The sequence below is a fragment of the Salmo salar genome, chromosome ssa24, assembly GCF_905237065.1.
Source record: "Salmo salar chromosome ssa24, Ssal_v3.1, whole genome shotgun sequence".
In the NCBI taxonomy this organism is placed as follows: domain Eukaryota; kingdom Metazoa; phylum Chordata; class Actinopteri; order Salmoniformes; family Salmonidae; genus Salmo; species Salmo salar.
Window position 1 is genome coordinate 42,678,219 of NC_059465.1, and position 19,861 is coordinate 42,698,079.

General features: G+C 39.8%; 1 protein-coding gene across 1 annotated transcript in view; it reads left to right on the plus strand.

Annotated features, from left to right (window-relative positions):
• The window catches only part of LOC106585928 (anthrax toxin receptor 2), a 119,093-nt gene extending 107,756 nt beyond the window's left edge, over positions 1-11,337 (plus strand). The window contains exon 16 of the mRNA XM_045707090.1: positions 7,555-11,337. Coding sequence (XP_045563046.1) covers positions 7,555-7,593 — 39 coding nt within the window. The 3' untranslated portion in view covers positions 7,594-11,337. The remainder of the gene's footprint in view (positions 1-7,554) is intronic.
• The last annotated feature ends 8,524 nt before the right edge of the window (positions 11,338-19,861 follow it).

Below are 19,861 nucleotides of genomic sequence, written 5' to 3' on the forward strand. Positions count from 1 at the left end.
TAAACAGAACCAACGTCGAAATCAAAAAATGAAAACCAAAGCCTGTAACAACGAGAGGAAATGGCCTGGCATCATGTTGTTGGCTGTAGCCCTGGTGGCTTTGATTTCCCTACAGGACAGATGGCAGTGCTATGTGGGCAGTGTGTGTCTGTGCACCGATGTGGGGCTGTGTGGACTGACAGGGGAGGCCTTGAGTATGGGAGGATTGCTCACACTCTGGCACTCCTGCTGTCCCCTTTGCAGCTGCACTTCTCCCTAGTCTACGTCTATTTTCAACTTCTTAATTTGTTCAATATGTAGCGAGAGGATAAAGCAGGAACACATGTCTGATTGGTGAGACTCCACAGACAGAGAGGGACATTGGAATGTGTCCGATTTGGAGGTATTGAAAGTGTTTTTACTCACTTTATATTAATTTTTTTTACAATAAATGTCATTGTGACCTCATGCATGTAAAGAAGACATTTAACTTTAGCATTGTTCTGTAATTATTATATTTCATTGCAGCCAATAATTACATTTTACCTTTATTTTAACTAAGCAAGTCAGTTAAGAACAAATTCTTATTTACAAAGCCTAACTGGACAACACTAGGGCCAATTGTGCACCACCCTATGGGACACCTAATCACAGCCGGCTGTGATACAGGCTGGAATTGAACCAGGATCTGTAGTGACGCTTCTAGCACTGAGATGCAGTGCCTTAGCGCCACTCTGGAGCCTGATTTATATATGTGGCGGCTCAAAGCTAAAGGACATATTGTGACAAATATAAAATATTCTTGTTTTCCATGTATTTCATTGTTTACCAAAAATGTTTCATATAACTTATATGGAAATGTCTTATTAACTTATGTAAAAGATGAGCACCACAAAATGGCGTAGTTGGTCATGGACCAAACTCTGGGTTCCACCACTACGGCATCCATATTAGGAACTCTCTCAGTTGTCAGAAACTCCCTCAGTTGTGTTCATGCTAGGGACTTCCTAATATGGATGCCGTACAACCCGTTTTCTTGGTCTCAGTCCCTCATGTAGAAACTGAAGAGTGTAAGACAGATCCTTGGGGACGTGTAGTGTTGTTGGGGGAATCAAGCTGTTCAGAGAGAGATGAGATGTAAAATCACACACACACACACCTCCTGGAGCCTTGACAAGGGACGAGCCAAAACTCTGATCGACAAACATGTTCTTGTTCTCTGAAGTCTGGCAGAACTCTGCAGCTCCAGACAATATGGTGGGTCAGAGACAAAACCTTCAAACCGCCACCAAGATGGTATTTGCATCGCCAGGCCAAAGCTATGGTCAGATAAGAAAAGAGGTGTCCCCACAGGGTGATATTTTGGTATGGCAATTTTTGGAGGAGATCTGTTGCCAAACTTGGGAATACTGAACACAACACTTGTTTTAGAACAACTTGGGAATAAATTGACTTATAACAGTTAGGATCAGCTTGATCGTCCCCCTTTAAATAAAGGTCACACGGTGGCTGCCTTCCAAGCAATGGGAACTTCCCCAGAGAGGTGAGACAGGTTAAAAAGGTCAGAGACAGGCTTGGTGATGATCGGGGCAGCAACCTTAAAGACGAAATTATCTAAACCATCTGCCCCAAAAAATGCTCCTTATTGGACACATCACTGCACTCTATACTCCTCTGTAAACTGGTCATCTCTATATACCCAACGCAAGACCCACTGTTTGATGTTTATTTATAAAAACCCTCTTAGGCCTTACTCCCCCCCCCATCTGAGATACCACACTTGTATTTGGGGAGTTTCTACCATTCTTCTCTGCAGATCCTCTCAAGTTCTGTCAGGTTGGATGGGGAGCGTTGCTGCACAGCTATTTTCTGGTCTCTCTCCAGAGATGTTCGATTAGGTTCAAGTCTAGGCAACTCAAGGACATTCAGAGACTTTTGCCAAAGTCACTCCTGCGTTGTCTTGGCTGTGTGCTTAGGGTCGTTGTCCTGTTGGAAGGTGAACCTTCGCTGCAGTCTGAGGTCCTGAGTGCTCTGGAGCAGGTTTTCATCAAGGATCTCTCCAAGCGGACTGTCATGTGCCTTTTACTGAAGAGTGGCTTCCGTCTGGCCACCTGATTGGTGGAGTGCTGCAGACATGGTTGTCCTTCTGGAAGGTTCTCCCTACAGAGGAACTCTAGGTCTTTGTCAGAGTGACCACCGCATTCTTGGTTACCTCTCTGACCAAGGCTCTTCTACCCCGATTGCTCAGTTTGGCCAGGCGGCCAGCTCTAGGAAGAGTCTTGGTAGGTCCAAACTTCTTCCATTTAAGAATGATGGAGGCCACTGTGGAGGACAATTCCTTCCACCTCATAGCTTGGTTTTTGCTCTGACATGCACTGTCAACTGTAGGACCTTTATATAGACAGGTGTGTGCCTTTCCAAATCATGTCCAATCAATTGAATTTACCACAGGTGGACTCCAATGAAGTTGTAGAAACATCTCAAGGATGATCGAATGGAAACAGGATGCATCTAAACTCAATTTCGAGTCTCATAGAGAAAGGTCTGAATACTTATGTAAAGTAGTTATTTCTGTTTTTTATTTTTAATACATTTACAACAACAAAAAATGTTTTAGCTTTGTCATTATGGGGTATAGTGTGTAGATTGCTCAGGAATGTATTGTAGAAAATCTATTTTAGAATAAGGCTGTAAAGTAACAAAATATATATAGGAACTGTATATATATTTTCAAAAGTATCTCAGACCTGTAGCTATGAATATTAATTTTCTATTATACAATATTTGTACAAGACCACACTAGTATTTTAGTGTGAATTGCAGTTGGATACATTATTCTAACACCACCCTTTGGGTCTCTTTAACATATCTGAAGTTTTAATTGACATCATTTAGAAAACTCTACTTCTCAATTTCTCCAAATGTATTTCAGTACAAACCTAATGGAGGGGTTTTAATGGTACCTATTAATCATGAGACAGTAGCTTGGATCTCTCTCTGAATCTCTCTCTCCGACTACAAGGAGAGAAAGAAAAAAACCACCCTCCACCCCTTGTCACATCACTTCTCAATCTCCCCACCTCTGTCATCTACCAATCCATCCTTCTATCCTTCCAGTCAGTCATCCCTCCATCCATCCATCCGTCTGATGGAATTCCTCTGACATCCCATGCTGACGTGGAGACTTTTCTATTGTTCTCCCTCTCTGTACTCTGACGGGTGGTACCACACATCACCATCTCTCCCTCTGCGTATGTGTGTGTGTGTGTGTGTGTGTGTGTGTGTGTGTGTGTGTGTGTGTGTGTGTGTGTGTGTGTGTGTTTATGTGCCTCTGTGCAACTCACACTGCCAAGAGCTCACTGGCCCAGGAACAGGATCAGGAGAGCTGGAATGGGTCGGACAGTATTGTGCTGCACCTGTTTAACCATTAGCAAAGGGAGGGGGGAGACTCAAACATTATAACTAAATCAATGGGGGCTCCATTCTATGACATTTTTGGAATTTCAGTCTTTGGTGATCGTTAGTTCTGAAAGATGATCTTATTGAAACATATATAGGTCCATTATCTTCTCTGCCGACTTTTATCTCTGGGTTTTGTTCTTTCATTTTACACTGAAAACATTTTTCCATCCCGAAGAAACAACTACATAGGACCATAGTCTCAGTCCCGGAATAGGACCATAGTCTCAATCCCAAAATAGGACCATAGTCTCAGTCCCAGAATAGGACCATAGTCTCAGTCCCGGAATAGGACCATAGTCTCAGTCCCGGAATAGGACCATAGTCTCAGTCCCGGAATAGGACCATAGTCTCAGTCCCGGAATAGGACCATAGTCTCAGTCCCGGAATAGGACCATAGTCTCAGTCCCGGAATAGGACCATAGTCTCAGTCCCAGAATAGGACCATAGTCTCAGTCCCAGAATAGGACCATAGTCTCAATCCTCAGCTCCTGCTGAGAAGCAGCTTTTTCAAAGTCCCCTTTACGTTTTAAACCCCAGAAAATCCAGTGAATTTAGCTGCTCTGGTGTCGACGGCCAAAACAGCATCTGACGTGCCTTCTTTGTTGACTGTGTGAGATTAGGCACAGAGGGTCGACATCCAGGAGCTTTACCATGCAGAGATGGAGCAAAGCCCACACACATACACTACTACGAGAGCGGGTACATTTTACATTTTAGTCATTTAGCAGACGTTCTTATCCAGACCGACTTACAGTAGTGAATGCATACATTTCATTTCATGCATTTCTTTTTTTTATTTTATGTACTGGCCCCCCCCGTGGGAATCAAACCCACAACCCTGGCGTTGCACACACACCATGCTCTACCAACTGAGCCACAGGGAAGGTACACACACTTGATGTCAAGAGAGAAAACAAGGAGGATTCTATATTTTGTCTAAACTCCAGTTCTAATCCAAATATATTTTAGCGAGGCACAACCCAAGAGTGGATCTGCTAACTGTTGTGGCTGCCCCCACTGCAATGTTGAACCATGGAAACGACGGCCACAAGAGTGGCTGTTGGACTCAACAGTGTAGGAACAAAGCAACCCTCTCCGACCTTTCATGGTTTTTGGATGCTCACAACAACTCAGTCGTTGCATTGGCATCTGTCCGGTTAGTGCATCCAATGTCAGGAGGGAGGGAGGGAGGGAGGGAGGGAGGGAGGGAGGGGGGGTGCGAGGGAGGTGGGAGGGAGGGAGGGGGGTGGTTGGGTGAGTGAGTGGGAGGGAGGGAGGGAGGGAGGGAGGGAGGGAGGGAGGGAGGGAGGGAGGGAGGGAGGGAGGGAGGGAGGGAGGGAGAGAGAGAGAGAAGGTGGGCTCGGCACAGTGTCAGTTGTGTTTGTCTTTGGGTGTGGGAGAGTAGTAGTGGCAGGTTGGGGGTGGGTTTAGAGCTCTCTCTTGGTGTCTGTATATTGGCTGGGTTAGAGCGCTTTCTTGGTGTCTGTATATTAGCTGGGTTAGAGCTCTCTCTCTTGGTGTCTGTATATTAGCTGGGTTAGAGCTCTCTCTCTTGGTGTCTGTATATTAGCTGGGTTAGAGCTCTCTCTTGGTGTCTGTATATTACTGAATATTAGCTGGGTTAGAGCTCTCTCTTGGTGTCTGTATATTACTGTATATTAGCTGGGTTAGAGCTCTCTCTTGGTTTCTGTATATTGGCTGGGTTAGAGCTCTCTCTTGGTGCCTGTATATTAGCTGGGTTAGAGCTCTCTCTTGGTGTCTGTATATTACTGTATATTAGCTGGGTTTGAGCTCTCTCTTGGTTTCTGTATATTGGCTGGGTTAGAGCTCTCTCTTGGTGCCTGTAGATTAGCTGGGTTTGAGCTCTCTCTTGGTTTCTGTATATTGGCTGGGTTAGAGCTCCCTCTTGGTGTCTGTATATTACTGTATATTAGCTGGGTTTGAGCTCCTGCTTGGTGCCTGTATATTAGCTGGGTTAGAGCTCCTGTTTGGTGTCTGTATATTAGCTGGGTTAGAGCTCCTGCTTGGTGTCTGTATATTACTGTATATTAGCTGGGTTTGAGCTCCTGCTTGGTGCCTGTATATTAGCTGGGTTTGAGCTCCTGCTTGGTGCCTGTATATTAGCTGGGTTAGAGCTCCTGCTTGGTGTCTGTATATTAGCTGGGTTAGAGCTCCTGCTTGGTACCAATGAGAGCTGGGTCAGAGCTCCTGCTTGGTACCAGTGAGAGCTGGGTCAGAGCTCCTGCTTGGTACCAGTGAGAGCTGGGTCAGAGCTCCTGCTTGGTACCAGTGAGAGCTGAAGCCATACCACTGTAATGTGCTGTTTCCCTCCCAGCAGCCTTTCCTCTGGACTTCCTGTAGTCCACACCAGGGTTGGGGTCAATTGTAATTCTATAATTGAACATATATTTTGAAAGACTTCTCAATAAACTGTAGAATAGAAGTTATTTATTTAAAAAGTTGATAAAACATTTTTTTTTTTTTATTCAAATCATTTCCTGATTTGAGTGACTTTAATTAGAATTGACCCCAACCCTGGTCTGTGTTACCCCATGCTGCCCTATACAGGACACCCTTAGTGGGATGAGACCACCACGGTCAAGGGGCCTTCATTGAGATATTGTTGTTGTGGCGGGCAGCTTGGTGGCATGTGAAGGAATAACAGTTGTTATTGAGTTGTGAGTGAGTCCTCACATTGTGCCTTATACATTCTGTTACAAGACTATTGCAATATGTAAGATATTTTCTTAATGGGTATATTATGTATTTCATTGTATATTTGACATAGTATGAGAATATTGCTTTTATAAAGTACAATGTAAAATGTTTTATTGTTTGTAATCTTACTGATAGGTGAAATTGTATTTAGTACTTTTGTTTTTATATTAAAACTTTTTAAAATATTAAAATTCTGTTTCTGATGAAAGAAAGTATTTAAATGTTTATACAGTATGTTGTAATTTGTTGCAGAAATAACTACAAAATTGTACTTCTGTGGAAATGTAGATAGCCTCCAGAGACTATTCACACCCCTTGACATTTTCCACATTTTGTTGTGTTACATCCTGAATTAAAGTGGATAAAATTGAAATGTATTTTGTCACTGACCTACACACAATAACCCAATAATGTCAAAGTTGAATTATGTTTTTGACATTTTTACAAATGTATAAAAAATAAAGCGCTGAAATTTCTTGAGTCAATAAGTATTCAACCCCTTTGCTATGGAAAGCCTAAATAAGTTCAGGAGTAAAAATGTGCTTGCATGGACTCATGATGTCTGCAATAATAGTGTTTAACAGGATTTTATTTTTGACTACTCTCATATCTGTACCCCACATACAATTATCTGTAAGGTCTCTCAGTCGAGCAGGGAATTTCAAACACAGATTCAACCACAAAGACCAGGGAGGTTTTCCGATGCCTCGCAAAGAAGGTCACCTATTGATAGATGAGTAAAAAATAAAAAAGCAGACATTGAATATCCCTTTGAGCATGGTGAAGTTATTAAATACACTTTGGCTGGTGTATCAATAAATGGCTGTGATAGGAGAAAACTGAGGATGGATCTATAACAATACTAACCTAAATGAAAAGAAGGAACATCTGGTTCAGTCTGCTTTCCACCAGACACTGGGAGATGAATTCACCTTTCAGCAGGACATAACATAAATCACAAGGTCAAATTATTTTCAATACGTTTGCAAACATTTGTAAAACATTTTTTTCCCCACCTTGTCATTATGGGGTTATTGTGTGTAGATGGGTTAGAAAAACAACATTGATTTAATCCATTTTGAAATCTGGCAAATCATAGCAAAATGTTAACTAAGTCAAAGGGGTATGAATACTTTATGAAGTATTTTATAGTACTTTATTAACATGTACAATATTTAATATTCCTATGCTGCAACAACTAGATTTACTTCAAATGTATTTGCCATTTTTTGTTGGGAAAATATTACAATTTAAGTTTGAGTAATATTAGTTGTAACAAATATTACAATGATTTATGAGTGTTTTATTTTTTATAAATAACTTATTTCAGTAGTGATGATTGTACTGTATGCAATTTTGGAGTCTAATGCCATGTCTTATTCTTTCTCATTTCAGGGGAAATGTATTAATTTCAGCCGACTGCAGAACCGTTAGAAGACAAAGGAATATAATCTACAATGATGACTATTCTCTCGGTTAAAAAGCTAAATATTTTTGAACATTTAAAATCCCCCCAAAAAACTATAGTGTCCAAAAACCACTATCCATTTGCTTCTCTCCATTTTGTGCACAAAATGGGGACTCTTCTCCATGATATCTCCTGCTTTCTCAAAAATCATACTCATAAGAACATTTAAATATTTCCATCCATCCATCCGTAACTGGGACTTAACTTCATTTTTTTCCCACTTGTCGTTTTTTTTAATTTTTATTAACATATATTTTTTTCACAAGCCAAAGCGAATAAAAGTACTGGACAAACTGGCCGTTCGGATCCATTTTTTTTTTTTTTTTTTTTGTGCACCAAAGGATTAACATATTCTGACCATATTGTGCCCTCTGTGGAAAACCTTATTTCATGGGCACAGACGGAAGCAATCTAAAAAAAAAAACACAGCGAGCGAGAGAGAGAGAGAGAGAGCGAGCAAGACTGTGATGCCTTTAGCGTGGCAGTATGAATACTCCCAGCAGGCCTCGACACACAGTGCACAAGTCCATCGCCTCTTGGCAACGTCTCATCACAAATCCTCTCCAACTCCTCTCCCTCCACTACCGTTTGAAAGATGCCTGGCGGGACCCCCTATGAACGTAGATCCTGTCATTTTAACACTGAGAAGTGCACACGCATGACAAACTGTGGACAGCCAGGATGCCCTAAGGTATTAGAAGCAGTAGCTAAGACTTTTGCCCTTTAATTTTGTGAAGACACCTTTCTTTCATTATGTACTGGGGACAAGGGGAGGGTTATTAGAGCGTTATCCCACCGCGGGCCGGGCCGGGCCGGGCCGGGACAGGACAGGACAGCCCCTCTGACCAGACCACCACAGCTCTCTTCTTCAGACTTGGTTTAAGGGATAGGCTGCCTGAAGCCCCTGACATGGTGCTTGGCTGTGTTCCCCTCTGTTTTGATGCAATCTGCTGTATGCTCACTAAGGCATACAACATCACAACCCAATAAACATGACAGTCAGTCAGTTGAAGAGTTTTAAGATATACATACAGCTGTCTCCAATGTCACTGCTACCCTTCCCCACTGTCTCCAATCCTCCAAGGACCTCCCTGCTTCTACCCTTCTGTCTCGTCCTCCAAGGACCTCCCTGCTTCTACCCTTCCCCTCTGTCTCCAGTCCCCCAAGGACCTCCCTGCTTCTACCCTTCTGTCTCGTTCTCCAAGGACCTCCCTGCTTCTTCCCCTCTGTCTCCAATCCTCCAAGGACCTCCCTGCTTCTACCCTTCTGTCTCGTTCTCCAAGGACCTCCCTGCTTCTACCTTTCTGTCTCCAGTCCTCCAAGGACCTCCCTGCTTCTACCCTTCCCCTCTGTCTCCAATCCTCCAAGGACCTCCCTGCTTCTACCCTTCTGTCTCCAGTCCCCCAAAGGCCTCCCTGCTTCTACCTTTCTGTCTCCAGTCCTCCAAGGACCTCCCTGCTTCTACCCATCTGTCTCCAATCCTCCAAGGGTCTCGCTGCTTCTACCCTTCTGTCTCCAATCCTCCAAGGATCTTCATGCTTTTACCCTTCTGTCTCTAGTCCTCCAAGTTCCTCCCTGCTTCTACCCTTCTGTCTCCAGTCCTCCAAGTTCCTCCCTGCTTCTACCCTTCTGTCTCCAGTCCTCCAAGGACCTCCCTGCCTCCCTCCAGTCTCAGCCCTATAGCTTCCCTCAGCAGCAGAATATCAACGTTTAATTAAAATAATTAAAGAGAACAGCAAGCAGCAGCCTGTGAAGATTTGGTCGTCTTTTTTTTTTATTGCTTTTGACATTGAATGACCTACAACTGTACGTGCATTATTTGGAGAGAAAGAGGCCATCCCATCCTGTCTCCTTGGTGACGGTTTGGTGCACCCTGGCTGTCCGAAACCCAAACGCAAAACCAAGGCAACGGATACGACGTACAGATAAGTATTGTTCAAATTACGTTACCAAGCTTCGCACGCAGCGCTCCACCCCCCCCAAAAAAAACGGTAGTATATATATTTGTTGTAGATTTCTCAAGCGTGTTGTCATGACGCCAATCCCAAATGATGTCAGCGAGAGAGGAGCACTGTGGGGGAGGAAAGGCAGCAGCTGAAGAGAAATGGCTCCAACGATCCAGTCACTTTGGATACGGTACTTCAGATGCAAAATGGATATTCGAGCCGAAACCTGACAAAGCGCACCCGGTTTTGATGGGAACCGGTATAGACAATGACCAGTGGCTGGGTCAGTGGGATGTCTCTGTGCAACCAGGGAAGCTTATCAAATGACACTAAAAATAAGTTCAACAACCATCAAGTTTCAGGGGGAATGGGCCAGGATTTTCACATTTGGTGGGCATGCAAGTGCACGAGACGGGTTGGGCGCGCACGTCGTCTCTGACTTAATTATTCATTTTTTAATTTTTTTTTATCTGGGTGGACAGGAAGGGACCGGAATGACACTGATGGTCAGATACACAATCCTTAGGGTGCTGTGATATTAGTTTCAGACATATATTTTAGTCTCTTGCCTAATTTCTCAGTTTAACATTTTGGTCAGATAATCAGCTTCGTTTAGATATATTTAACTGTTTTTTGGGGGGGTTTTTACATTCCCTTTTTATGTTACATCTGAGAGCACAGAGCGGCTATTAAACCCATACTAATGAGTTATTTACATGCCAGCCAGAACACAGCTATCCAGTCTAGCAACGCTTCACATTGGTTTTAAGAGGCTTCTCCTTCCCCTCTTGTGCCATTTCCAAATGTTCCATGGAGAGATCAAATTGTTCACTTTTTATAAATATTTTTTTTTTTGTAATATTGGTTTAAAAATGCTAATACAGCACTTGTACTTTGCCTAAGATTATTTTCTTATAAAGAATTAATATGTATTTTCTTGCACTTTTGTTTTTCTGCATGATGGATGGAATTTTATGTGAGATGCCCAAAGAGCCACATTTTGCCTTTAAAAGTTGGTTTGAATGTAGTTATTTCACTATATCTTGTTGTCATTTTATTTAGAATTGGATACATTTTTCTAAAAAGCCATTTCTATATTTGTCTTATTCACATTTGGAAGGTTGTAAAATTATGAATATTTTGTCTTTTTGAAAACACAACATGTTAAAAAAAAGGTAATCAAAAAAAGTGTTCAACTATGTGTAAAACACTGTATTTTGCAATAATTTAGATCAGGAAGTTTTATAATTAAATTTCCACTTTGAAAATCATATATTTTTAATTATCGCAGAATAGCAAAGAAGTCTATAAAAAAAAAAAACATTCTTCACAGCATCAGACAGGGTTTATTTTTCTGAAGTGAAAAGAAAATGGCCCTTTTTATTGTACTTTGTTGTGTGTCCTCATGTCTGCATTTCATATGTTATCATATATTATTATATATTATTGTATAATATCATAGCACTTCAGGATAGAGTTGTTCTAGGTGCTTTTGTAGAGACAAAGAAAAACAATTGTTTTCCTCACTTTGTGTTCTTCTTTCAGTATCAATTCAAGGCTCTGCAAATGCATATGATGTATAGTTTAAAAAAAAAAAATTTTTTTTAATCCGTTTTGTATATTCAATTTTATTTTTTGTTCTTGTGTTTTACAAATTCTCTACTACTATCACATGTTAATGTTATTACAATGACTCATTGTAATTTTAAAATGTGTTGAATTTATTATTAAACCGTCCAATGGAAACTGGACATCCCATTTTTACATAGTGAAGCCTGATATTGTTTGAGTATAAAGGTGCTAAGGGCTACGTTTAATTGGGTCTATACAGATTTATACGGGCCGACAGGGAATGTGATTATATGATGTATGTGTACAGAGATAGTGGACAGTGACCAGCCTCTCTCTCTCCATGCCCCCCCCCGTGAAGCCTAACACCGTAGGCACACACACACACACACACACACACACACACACACACACACACACACACACACACACACACACACACACACACACAAACACACACGGACAGACGTAGACATGCACACAAAACGCTCCAAGGACCACAACGCCCCAAAAAAGAGGTCTTCCATTTAGTACAAATATGCACTTGTACACCTTCTGTTTTCACTACATTTGAATGCCTGGTGTGTGTGTGTGTGTGTGTGTGTGTGTGTGTGTGTGTGTGTGTGTGTGTGTGTGTGTGTGTGTGTGTGTGTGTGTGTGTGTGTGTGTGTGTGTGTGTGTGAGAGAGAGAGAGAGAGAGATAGAGTCAGTCTGTAATTATCTTATACTAGGAGATACAAAATACAACTTTGTGGTAACTGTTTGTGGAAGGCCCTTTCCTGTTTCAGCATGACAATGTCCCTGTGCACAAAGCAAGGTCCATACAGAAATGGTATGTCGAGATCAGTGTGGAAGAACTTGATTGGCCTGCACAGAGCCCTGACCTCAACCCCATCGAACACCTTTGGAATGAATTGGAACGCCGACTGGAAGCCAGGCCTAATCGCCCAACATCACCTCACTAATGCTCTTATGCCTGAATGGAAACCAATCCTCGTGGCAATGTTCCAAAATCTAGTAGAAAGCCTTCCCAGAAGAGTGGAGGCTGTTATAGCAGCAAAGGGGGGGACCAACTCCATAATAATGTCCATGATTTTGGATTGAGATGTTCGACGAGCAGGTGTCCACATACTTTTCATCATGTAGTGTGTCTTTAATACAAGCTCTGTATCACTGTGCTTCCAGTTCCTCTCAAGGTTTCTGTGCCGACGCGCACACACAAACACACACTCAAACACACACACACACACACACACACACACACACACACACACACACACACACACACACACACACACACACACACACACACACACACACACACACACACACACACACACACACACACACACACACAGATGGTATCACTTGACACTACTTAAATCATCAACATCCCTTCATAAAGCAGATGACTCTGCTCATCTGAGCATTCCACTCAGCTTAGAACGCCTAACGGTCACTAACAGTTACTGGAGTTACTGAAGGACATATTTTCATATGCTTTAATATTAAAAGGCTATATTTTCATATGCTTTAATATTAAAAGGCTATATTTTCATATGCTTTAATATTCAAAGGCTATATTTTCATATGCTTTAATATTAAAAGGCTATATTTTCATATGCTTTAATATTAAAAGGCTATATTTTCATATGCTTTAATATTAAAAGGCTATATTTTCATATGCTTTTAAATATAAATCTACCAATTTCATAAGCCTCTTTATCAAAATATTTGCTTATCTGCCTATTTACCTATTCCCTTCTCCGTAGCAGCAGTAACCACGGACGGATTGAGCTGTTTTAAACACAGGATATGTAATACTGCATAAATACTTGTTGTAATCCATGTTTAAATATATCTATGCTGCAAAAGCTGAGCTATCAAGATCTGCGTTATAATGTGCAGCAAAACTATATAGAGCAGCTATCTTACAGTACTCTATCTTACAGTACTCTATCTTGCAATACTCCATCTTACAGTACTCTAACTTAGAGTACTCTATCTTACAACACTCTATCTTACAATACTCTATCTTACAGTACTCTAACTTAGAGTACTCATTTTACAGTACTCTATTTTACAGTACTCTATCTTGCAATACTCCATCTTACAGTACTTTATCTTACAGAGCTTCTGTTTATTTAGACTTTTGTTGATCTGAATTGCTTTCTTCCTATGACTCAGTTATGCACTGGAACTAGTATGGCCAATATGGCCACGTCAAACCGGTTGATATCGTTATTCCTCTACCTGACAGGTGATGTCATTCCTACGCAAATAACACCCATGCCTTCCTTGTCATGTGTCCTCCTCCAGACCAGATGAACCATAGATCTACAGTAAGAATGATGTTGATAGATGTACAACTTTCACTATATCTTGTTGTCATTTTATTTAGAATTGGATACATTTTTTTCTAAAAAGCCATTTCTATATTTGTTTTATTCACATTTTGGAAGGTTGTAAAATTATGCATATTTTGTCTTTTTGAAAACACAACATGTTAAAAAACAGGTAATCAAAAAAAGTGTTCAACTATGTTTAAAACACTGTATGTTGCTATAATTTAGATCAGGAAGTTGTATAATTTAATTTCCAGTTTGAAAATCATATTTTTTAAAATTATAGCAGAATAGCAAAGTAGTCTATAAAAAAACACATTTTTCACAGCATCAGGCAGGATTTCTTTTTCTGAAGTGAAAAAAAGTCCCTTTTTTAATTGTACTTTGTGTGTCCTCATGTCTGCATTTCATATTTTATTATCCATCTTTAGACTATAATCAGTGGGGAATGAAACATTTGGTGTTAACCAGTGGTCAGCACCTGGGCATTCTCATACAGCCTCTTCATATAAATAAGGAACCATCTAAACTGTAAGGTCTAAAATACCAAATACATGCTATAAGCTGGTAAGGTTAGCCGCTGTAAACCCTGGATTACTTAAAACCTCTCTAGGGGGTGTGGGACGCTAGCCCACACCTGGCCAACATCCAATGAAATTGCAGAACGCCAAATTCAAAAACAGAAATACTCATTATAAACATTCATAAAACATACAAGTGTAATACATCGGCTCAAAGATTAACTTCTTGTTAATCCAACCACGGTGTCTTATTTCATAAAGGCTTTACGGCGAAAGCAAACCATGCGATTATCTGAGAACAGCGCCCAGCAGACAAATCATTACAAACACTAACCAGTCAAGTAGACGAGTAACAATAGTCAGAAATAGCGATTGAATGTATCACTTACCTTTGATGATCTTCATATGGTTGCACTCCGAAGACTCCATGTTACACAATAAATGTTCGTTTTGTTCGATAATGTCCCTCTTTATGTCCAAAAACCTCAATTTTGTTGGTGAGTTTTGTTCAGTATTCCAATGGAACAAAGCGCGTTCACAACAGACAGACAAAAAATCAAAAAAGTACCATAAAGGTTCGAAGAAACATGTCAAACGATGTATATAATCAATCCTCAGGTTGTTTTTGTCATAAATAATCGATCAGATTTCAACCGGACAAAAGCTTCGTCAATAGAAAAGGAAAAACAAGAAAGGCACGCTCCCGGTCACGCGCTGGACTCATGTCTGGAAATTTCCACTGTCCTCTCATTGAAAGTGGTGTTTCTCCCTCATTTTTCAGAGTAAAAACTTGAAACAATGCCTAAAGACTGGCCACATGTAGTGGAAGCCATAGAGATCGTGAACTGGATCATAAGTCTTTGTATGGTTGATAGGCTTTCAATGGAAAAACAGCCATTTAAAAATAAAATCATTTCCTGGATTAATTTTCCTCAGGTTTTTGCCTGCCATATCAGTTCTGTTATACTCACAGACATTATTTTAACAGTTTTGGATACTTTAGAGTGTTTTCTATCCAAATCTACCAATTATATGGATATCCCAGCTTCTGGGCCTGAGTAGCAGGCAGTTTACTTTGGGCACGCTTTTCATCCAAAATTCCGAATGCTGGCTCCTACGCTAGTGAGGTTAACAGTCGCATGCTTAAACCGGAAGCCAGCTGCACCAATGTGTCGGAGAAAAACACAGTTCAACTTTCGACCGAAGTCAGCCTGCAGGCGCCCAGCACCGCAACAAGGAGTCGCTAAAGCGCGATGAGACAAGTAATACACTGTGGGATGGAGGGTGAATCCATCTTTAGACTATATACACTGAGGGATGGGGATGAATCCATCTTTACACTATTTACACTGTCAGGATGAATCCATCTTTAGACTATATACACTGAGGGATGGGGATGAATCCATCTTTAGACTATTTACACTGTAGGGATGAATCCATCTTTACACTATATACACTGAGGGATGAATCCATCTTTACACTATTTACACTGTCAGGATGAATCCATCTTTAGACTATATACACTGAGGGATGGGGATGAATCCATCTTTACACTATATACAATGTGGTATGAATCCATCTTTAGACTATATACACTGAGGGATGAATCCATCTTTACACTATATACACTGTCAGGATGAATCCATCTTTAGACTATATACACTGAGGGATGGATCCATCTTTAGACTATATACACTGAGGGATGAATCCATCTTTAGACTATATACACTGAGGGATGAATCCATCTTTAGACTATATACACTGAGGGATGGGGATGAATCCATCTTTAGACTATATACACTGTGGTGTGGGGGATGAATCCATTTTAGACTATATACACTGAGGGATGGGGGATGAATCCATTTTAGACTATATACACTGAGGGATGGGGGATGAATCCATCTTTAGACTATATACACTGTCAGGATGAATCCATCTTTAGACTATATACACTGTGGGATGAAGGATGAATCCATCTTTACACTATATACACTGTCAGGTATGAATCCATCTTTAGACTATATACACTGTGGGATGAATCCATCTTTAGACTATATATACTGACGGTTGGAGGATGAATCCATCTTTAGACTATATACAATGAGGGATGGGGGATGAATCCATCTTTAGACTATATACACTGAGGGATGGGGGATAAATCCATCTTTAGACTATATACACTGAGGGATGGGGGATGAATCCATCTTTAGACTATATACACTGAGGGATGGGGATGAATCCATCTTTAGAATATATACACTGAAGGATGGGGGATGAATCCATCTTTACACTATATACACTGTCAGGATGAATCCATCTTTAGTATATATACACTGAAGGATGGGGGATGAATCCATCTTTACACTATATACACTGAGGGATGGGGGATGAATTCATCTTTACACTATATACACTGTCAGGATGAATCCATCTTTAGACTATATACACTGAGGGATGAATCCATCTTTAGGCTATATACACTGAGGGATGGGGGATGAATCCATCTTTAGACTATATACACTGAGGGATGGGGGATGAATCCATCTTTAGACTATATACACTGAGGGATGGGGGATGAATCCATCTTTAGACAACAAACCCTGAAGGGTTGAGGGATGAATCCATCTTTAGACTATATACACTGAGGTATGGGGGGGTGAATCCATCTTTACACCATATACAGTGAGGGATGAATCCATCTTTACACTATATACACTGAGGGATGAATCCATCTTTTTACGATTTACACTGAGGGATGGGGGATGAATCCATCTTTAGACTACATACACTGTGGGATGAATCCATCTTTAGAATTTATACACTGTGGGATCGAGGATGAGTCCATCTTAGACTATATACACTGAGGGATGGAGGATGAATCCATCTTTAGACTATATACACTGTGGGATGGAGGATGAATCCATCTTTAGACTATATACACTGTGGGATGGGGGATGACTTGTATCTATTGTTGTAACAGTTGCTGCAACTGCTGATGTAACAGTTGTTGTTTACTGTTGTTGTAACTGTTGATGAATCTGTTCATGTAACTGTTGTTTTAACTGCTGATGTAACTGTTGATGTAACTGTTGTTGTAACTGTTGATGTAACTGTTGTTGTAACTGTTGTTGTAACTGTTGATTTAACTGTTGATGTAACTGTTGATGTAACTGTTGTTGTTCGCTGTTGTTGTAACTGTTGTTGTAACTGTTGATGTAACTGTTGATGTAACTGTTGTTGTAACTGTTTTTGTTTACTGCTGTTGTAACTGTTGTTGTAACTGTTGATGTAACTGTTGTTGTAACTGTTGATGTAACTGTTGATGTAACTGTTGATGTAACTGTTGTTGTAACTGTTGATGTAACTGTTGTTGTAACTGTTGTTGTAACTGTTGTTGTAACTGTTGTTGTAACTGTTGTTGTAACTGTTGTTGTAACTGTTGATGTTAATGTTGTTGTAACTGTTGTTGTAACTGTTGATGTAACTGTTGTTGTAACTGTTGTTGTAACTGTTGATGTAACTGCTGTTGTAACTGTTGATGTAACTGTTGTTGTAACTGTTGATGTAACTGTTGTTGTTTACTGCTGATGTAACTGCTGATGTAACTGTTGTTGTAACTGTTGTTGTAACTGTTGATGTAACTGTTGTTGTACCTGTTTATGTAACTGTTGTTGTAACTGTTTTTGCTTACTGCTGTTGTAACTGTTGTTGTAACTGTTGATGTAACTGTTGTTGTAACTGTTGATGTAACTGTTGTTGTAACTGTTGATGTAACTGTTGTTGTAACTGTTGTTGTAACTGTTGTTGTACCTGTTTATGTAACTGTTGTTGTAACTGTTGTTGTAACTGTTGTTGTACCTGTTTATGTAACTGTTGTTGTAACTGTTTTTGTTTACTGCTGTTGTAACTGTTGTTGTAACTGTTGTTGTAACTGTTGTTGTAACTGTTGTTGTAACTGTTGATGTTAATGTTGTTGTAACTGTTGTTGTAACTGTTGATGTAACTGTTGTTGTAACTGTTGTTGTAACTGTTGATTTAACTGTTGTTGTAACTGTTGTTGTAACTGTTGATTTAACTGTTGTTGTAACTGTTGTTGTAACTGTTGTTGTAACTGTTGATGTTACTGTTGTTGTAACTGTTGTTGTAACTGTTGTTGTAACTGTTGTTGTAACTGTTGATGTTAATGTTGTTGTAACTGTTGTTGTAACTGTTGATGTAACTGTTGTTGTAACTGTTGTTGTAACTGTTGTTGTAACTGTTGTTGTAACTGTTGATGTATCTGTTTATGTAACTTTTGTTTTAACTGTTGTTGTAACTGTTGTTGTAACTGCTGTTGTAACTGTTGTTGTTTACTGTTGTTGTAACTGCTGATGTAACTGTTGTTGTTTACTGTTGATGTAGCTGTTGTTGTAACTTTTGTTTTAACTGTTGTTGTAACTGCTGATGTAACTGTTGTTGTTTACTGTTGTTGTACCTGTTGTTGTTTACTGTTGTTGTAACTGCTGATGTAACTGTTGTTGTAACTGTTGTTGTAATTGTTGATGTAACTGTTGATTTAACTGTTGTTGTAACACTTCTTTTAACTGTTGTTGTAACATTTGATTTAACTGTTGATGTAACTGCTGTTGTAACTGTTGTTGTAACTGTTGTTCTAACTGTTGTTGTAACTGTTGATGTAACTGCTGTTGTAACTGTTGATGTAACTGCTGTTGTAACTGTTGTTGTAACTGTTGATGTAACTGCTGTTGTAACTGTTGATGTAACTGTTGATGTAACTGTTGTTGTAACTGTTGTTGTAACTGTTGTTTGAACTGTTGTTGTAACTGTTGTTGTAACTGTTGATGTCACTGTTGATGTAACTGTTGTTGTAACTGTTGTTGTAACTGTTGTAACTGTTGATGTAACTGTTTATGTTACTGTTGATGTAACTGTTGTTGTAACTGTTGATGTAACTGTTGATGTAACTGTTGATGTAACTGTTGATGTAACTGTTGTTGTAACTGTTGTTGTAACTGTTGATGTAACTGTTGATGTAACTGTTGATGTAACTGTTGTTGTAACTGCTGTTGTAACTGTTGATGTAACTGCTGTTGTAACTGTTGATGTAACTGTTGATGTAACTGTTGTTGTAACTGTTGTTGTTTACTGCTGATGTAACTGTTGTTTGAACTGTTGTTGTAACTGTTGTTGTAACTGTTGATGTCACTGTTGATGTAACTGTTGTTGTAACTGTTGTTGTAACTGTTGTAACTGTTGTTGTAACTGTTTTTGTAACTGTTGTTGTAACTGCTGTTGTAACTGTTGTTGTAACTGTTGATGTAACTGTTGATGTAACTGTTGATGTAACTGTTTATGTTACTGTTGTTGTAACTGTTGTTGTAACTGCTGTTGTTTACTGCTGTTGTAACTGCTGAGGTAACTGTTGATAAATCTGTTCATGTATCTGTTGTTTTAGCTTTTGTTGTAACTGTTGTTGTAACTGTTGTTGTAACTGTTGATATAATTGTTGTTGTAACTGTTGTTGTAACTGTTGATGTAACTGTTGATGTAACTGTTGTTGTAACTGTTGTTGTAACTGTTGATGTAACTGTTGTTGTAACTGTTGTCGTAACTGTTGTCGTAACTGTTGTTGTAACTGCTGTTGTAACTGCTGACATAGCTGTTGATGTAACATTTGATTTAACTGCTGTTGTAACTGCTGTTGTAACTGTTGATGTAACTGTTGATGTAACTACACAGGGTCAGTCGTTTTTACTGGCAATGTGAACTGACCAGGAAAAAGTCTATAGTTGGCCAACATTATACATACAAATAACATACACTATGTAAAATACAACCAACAAGTTTTATTTT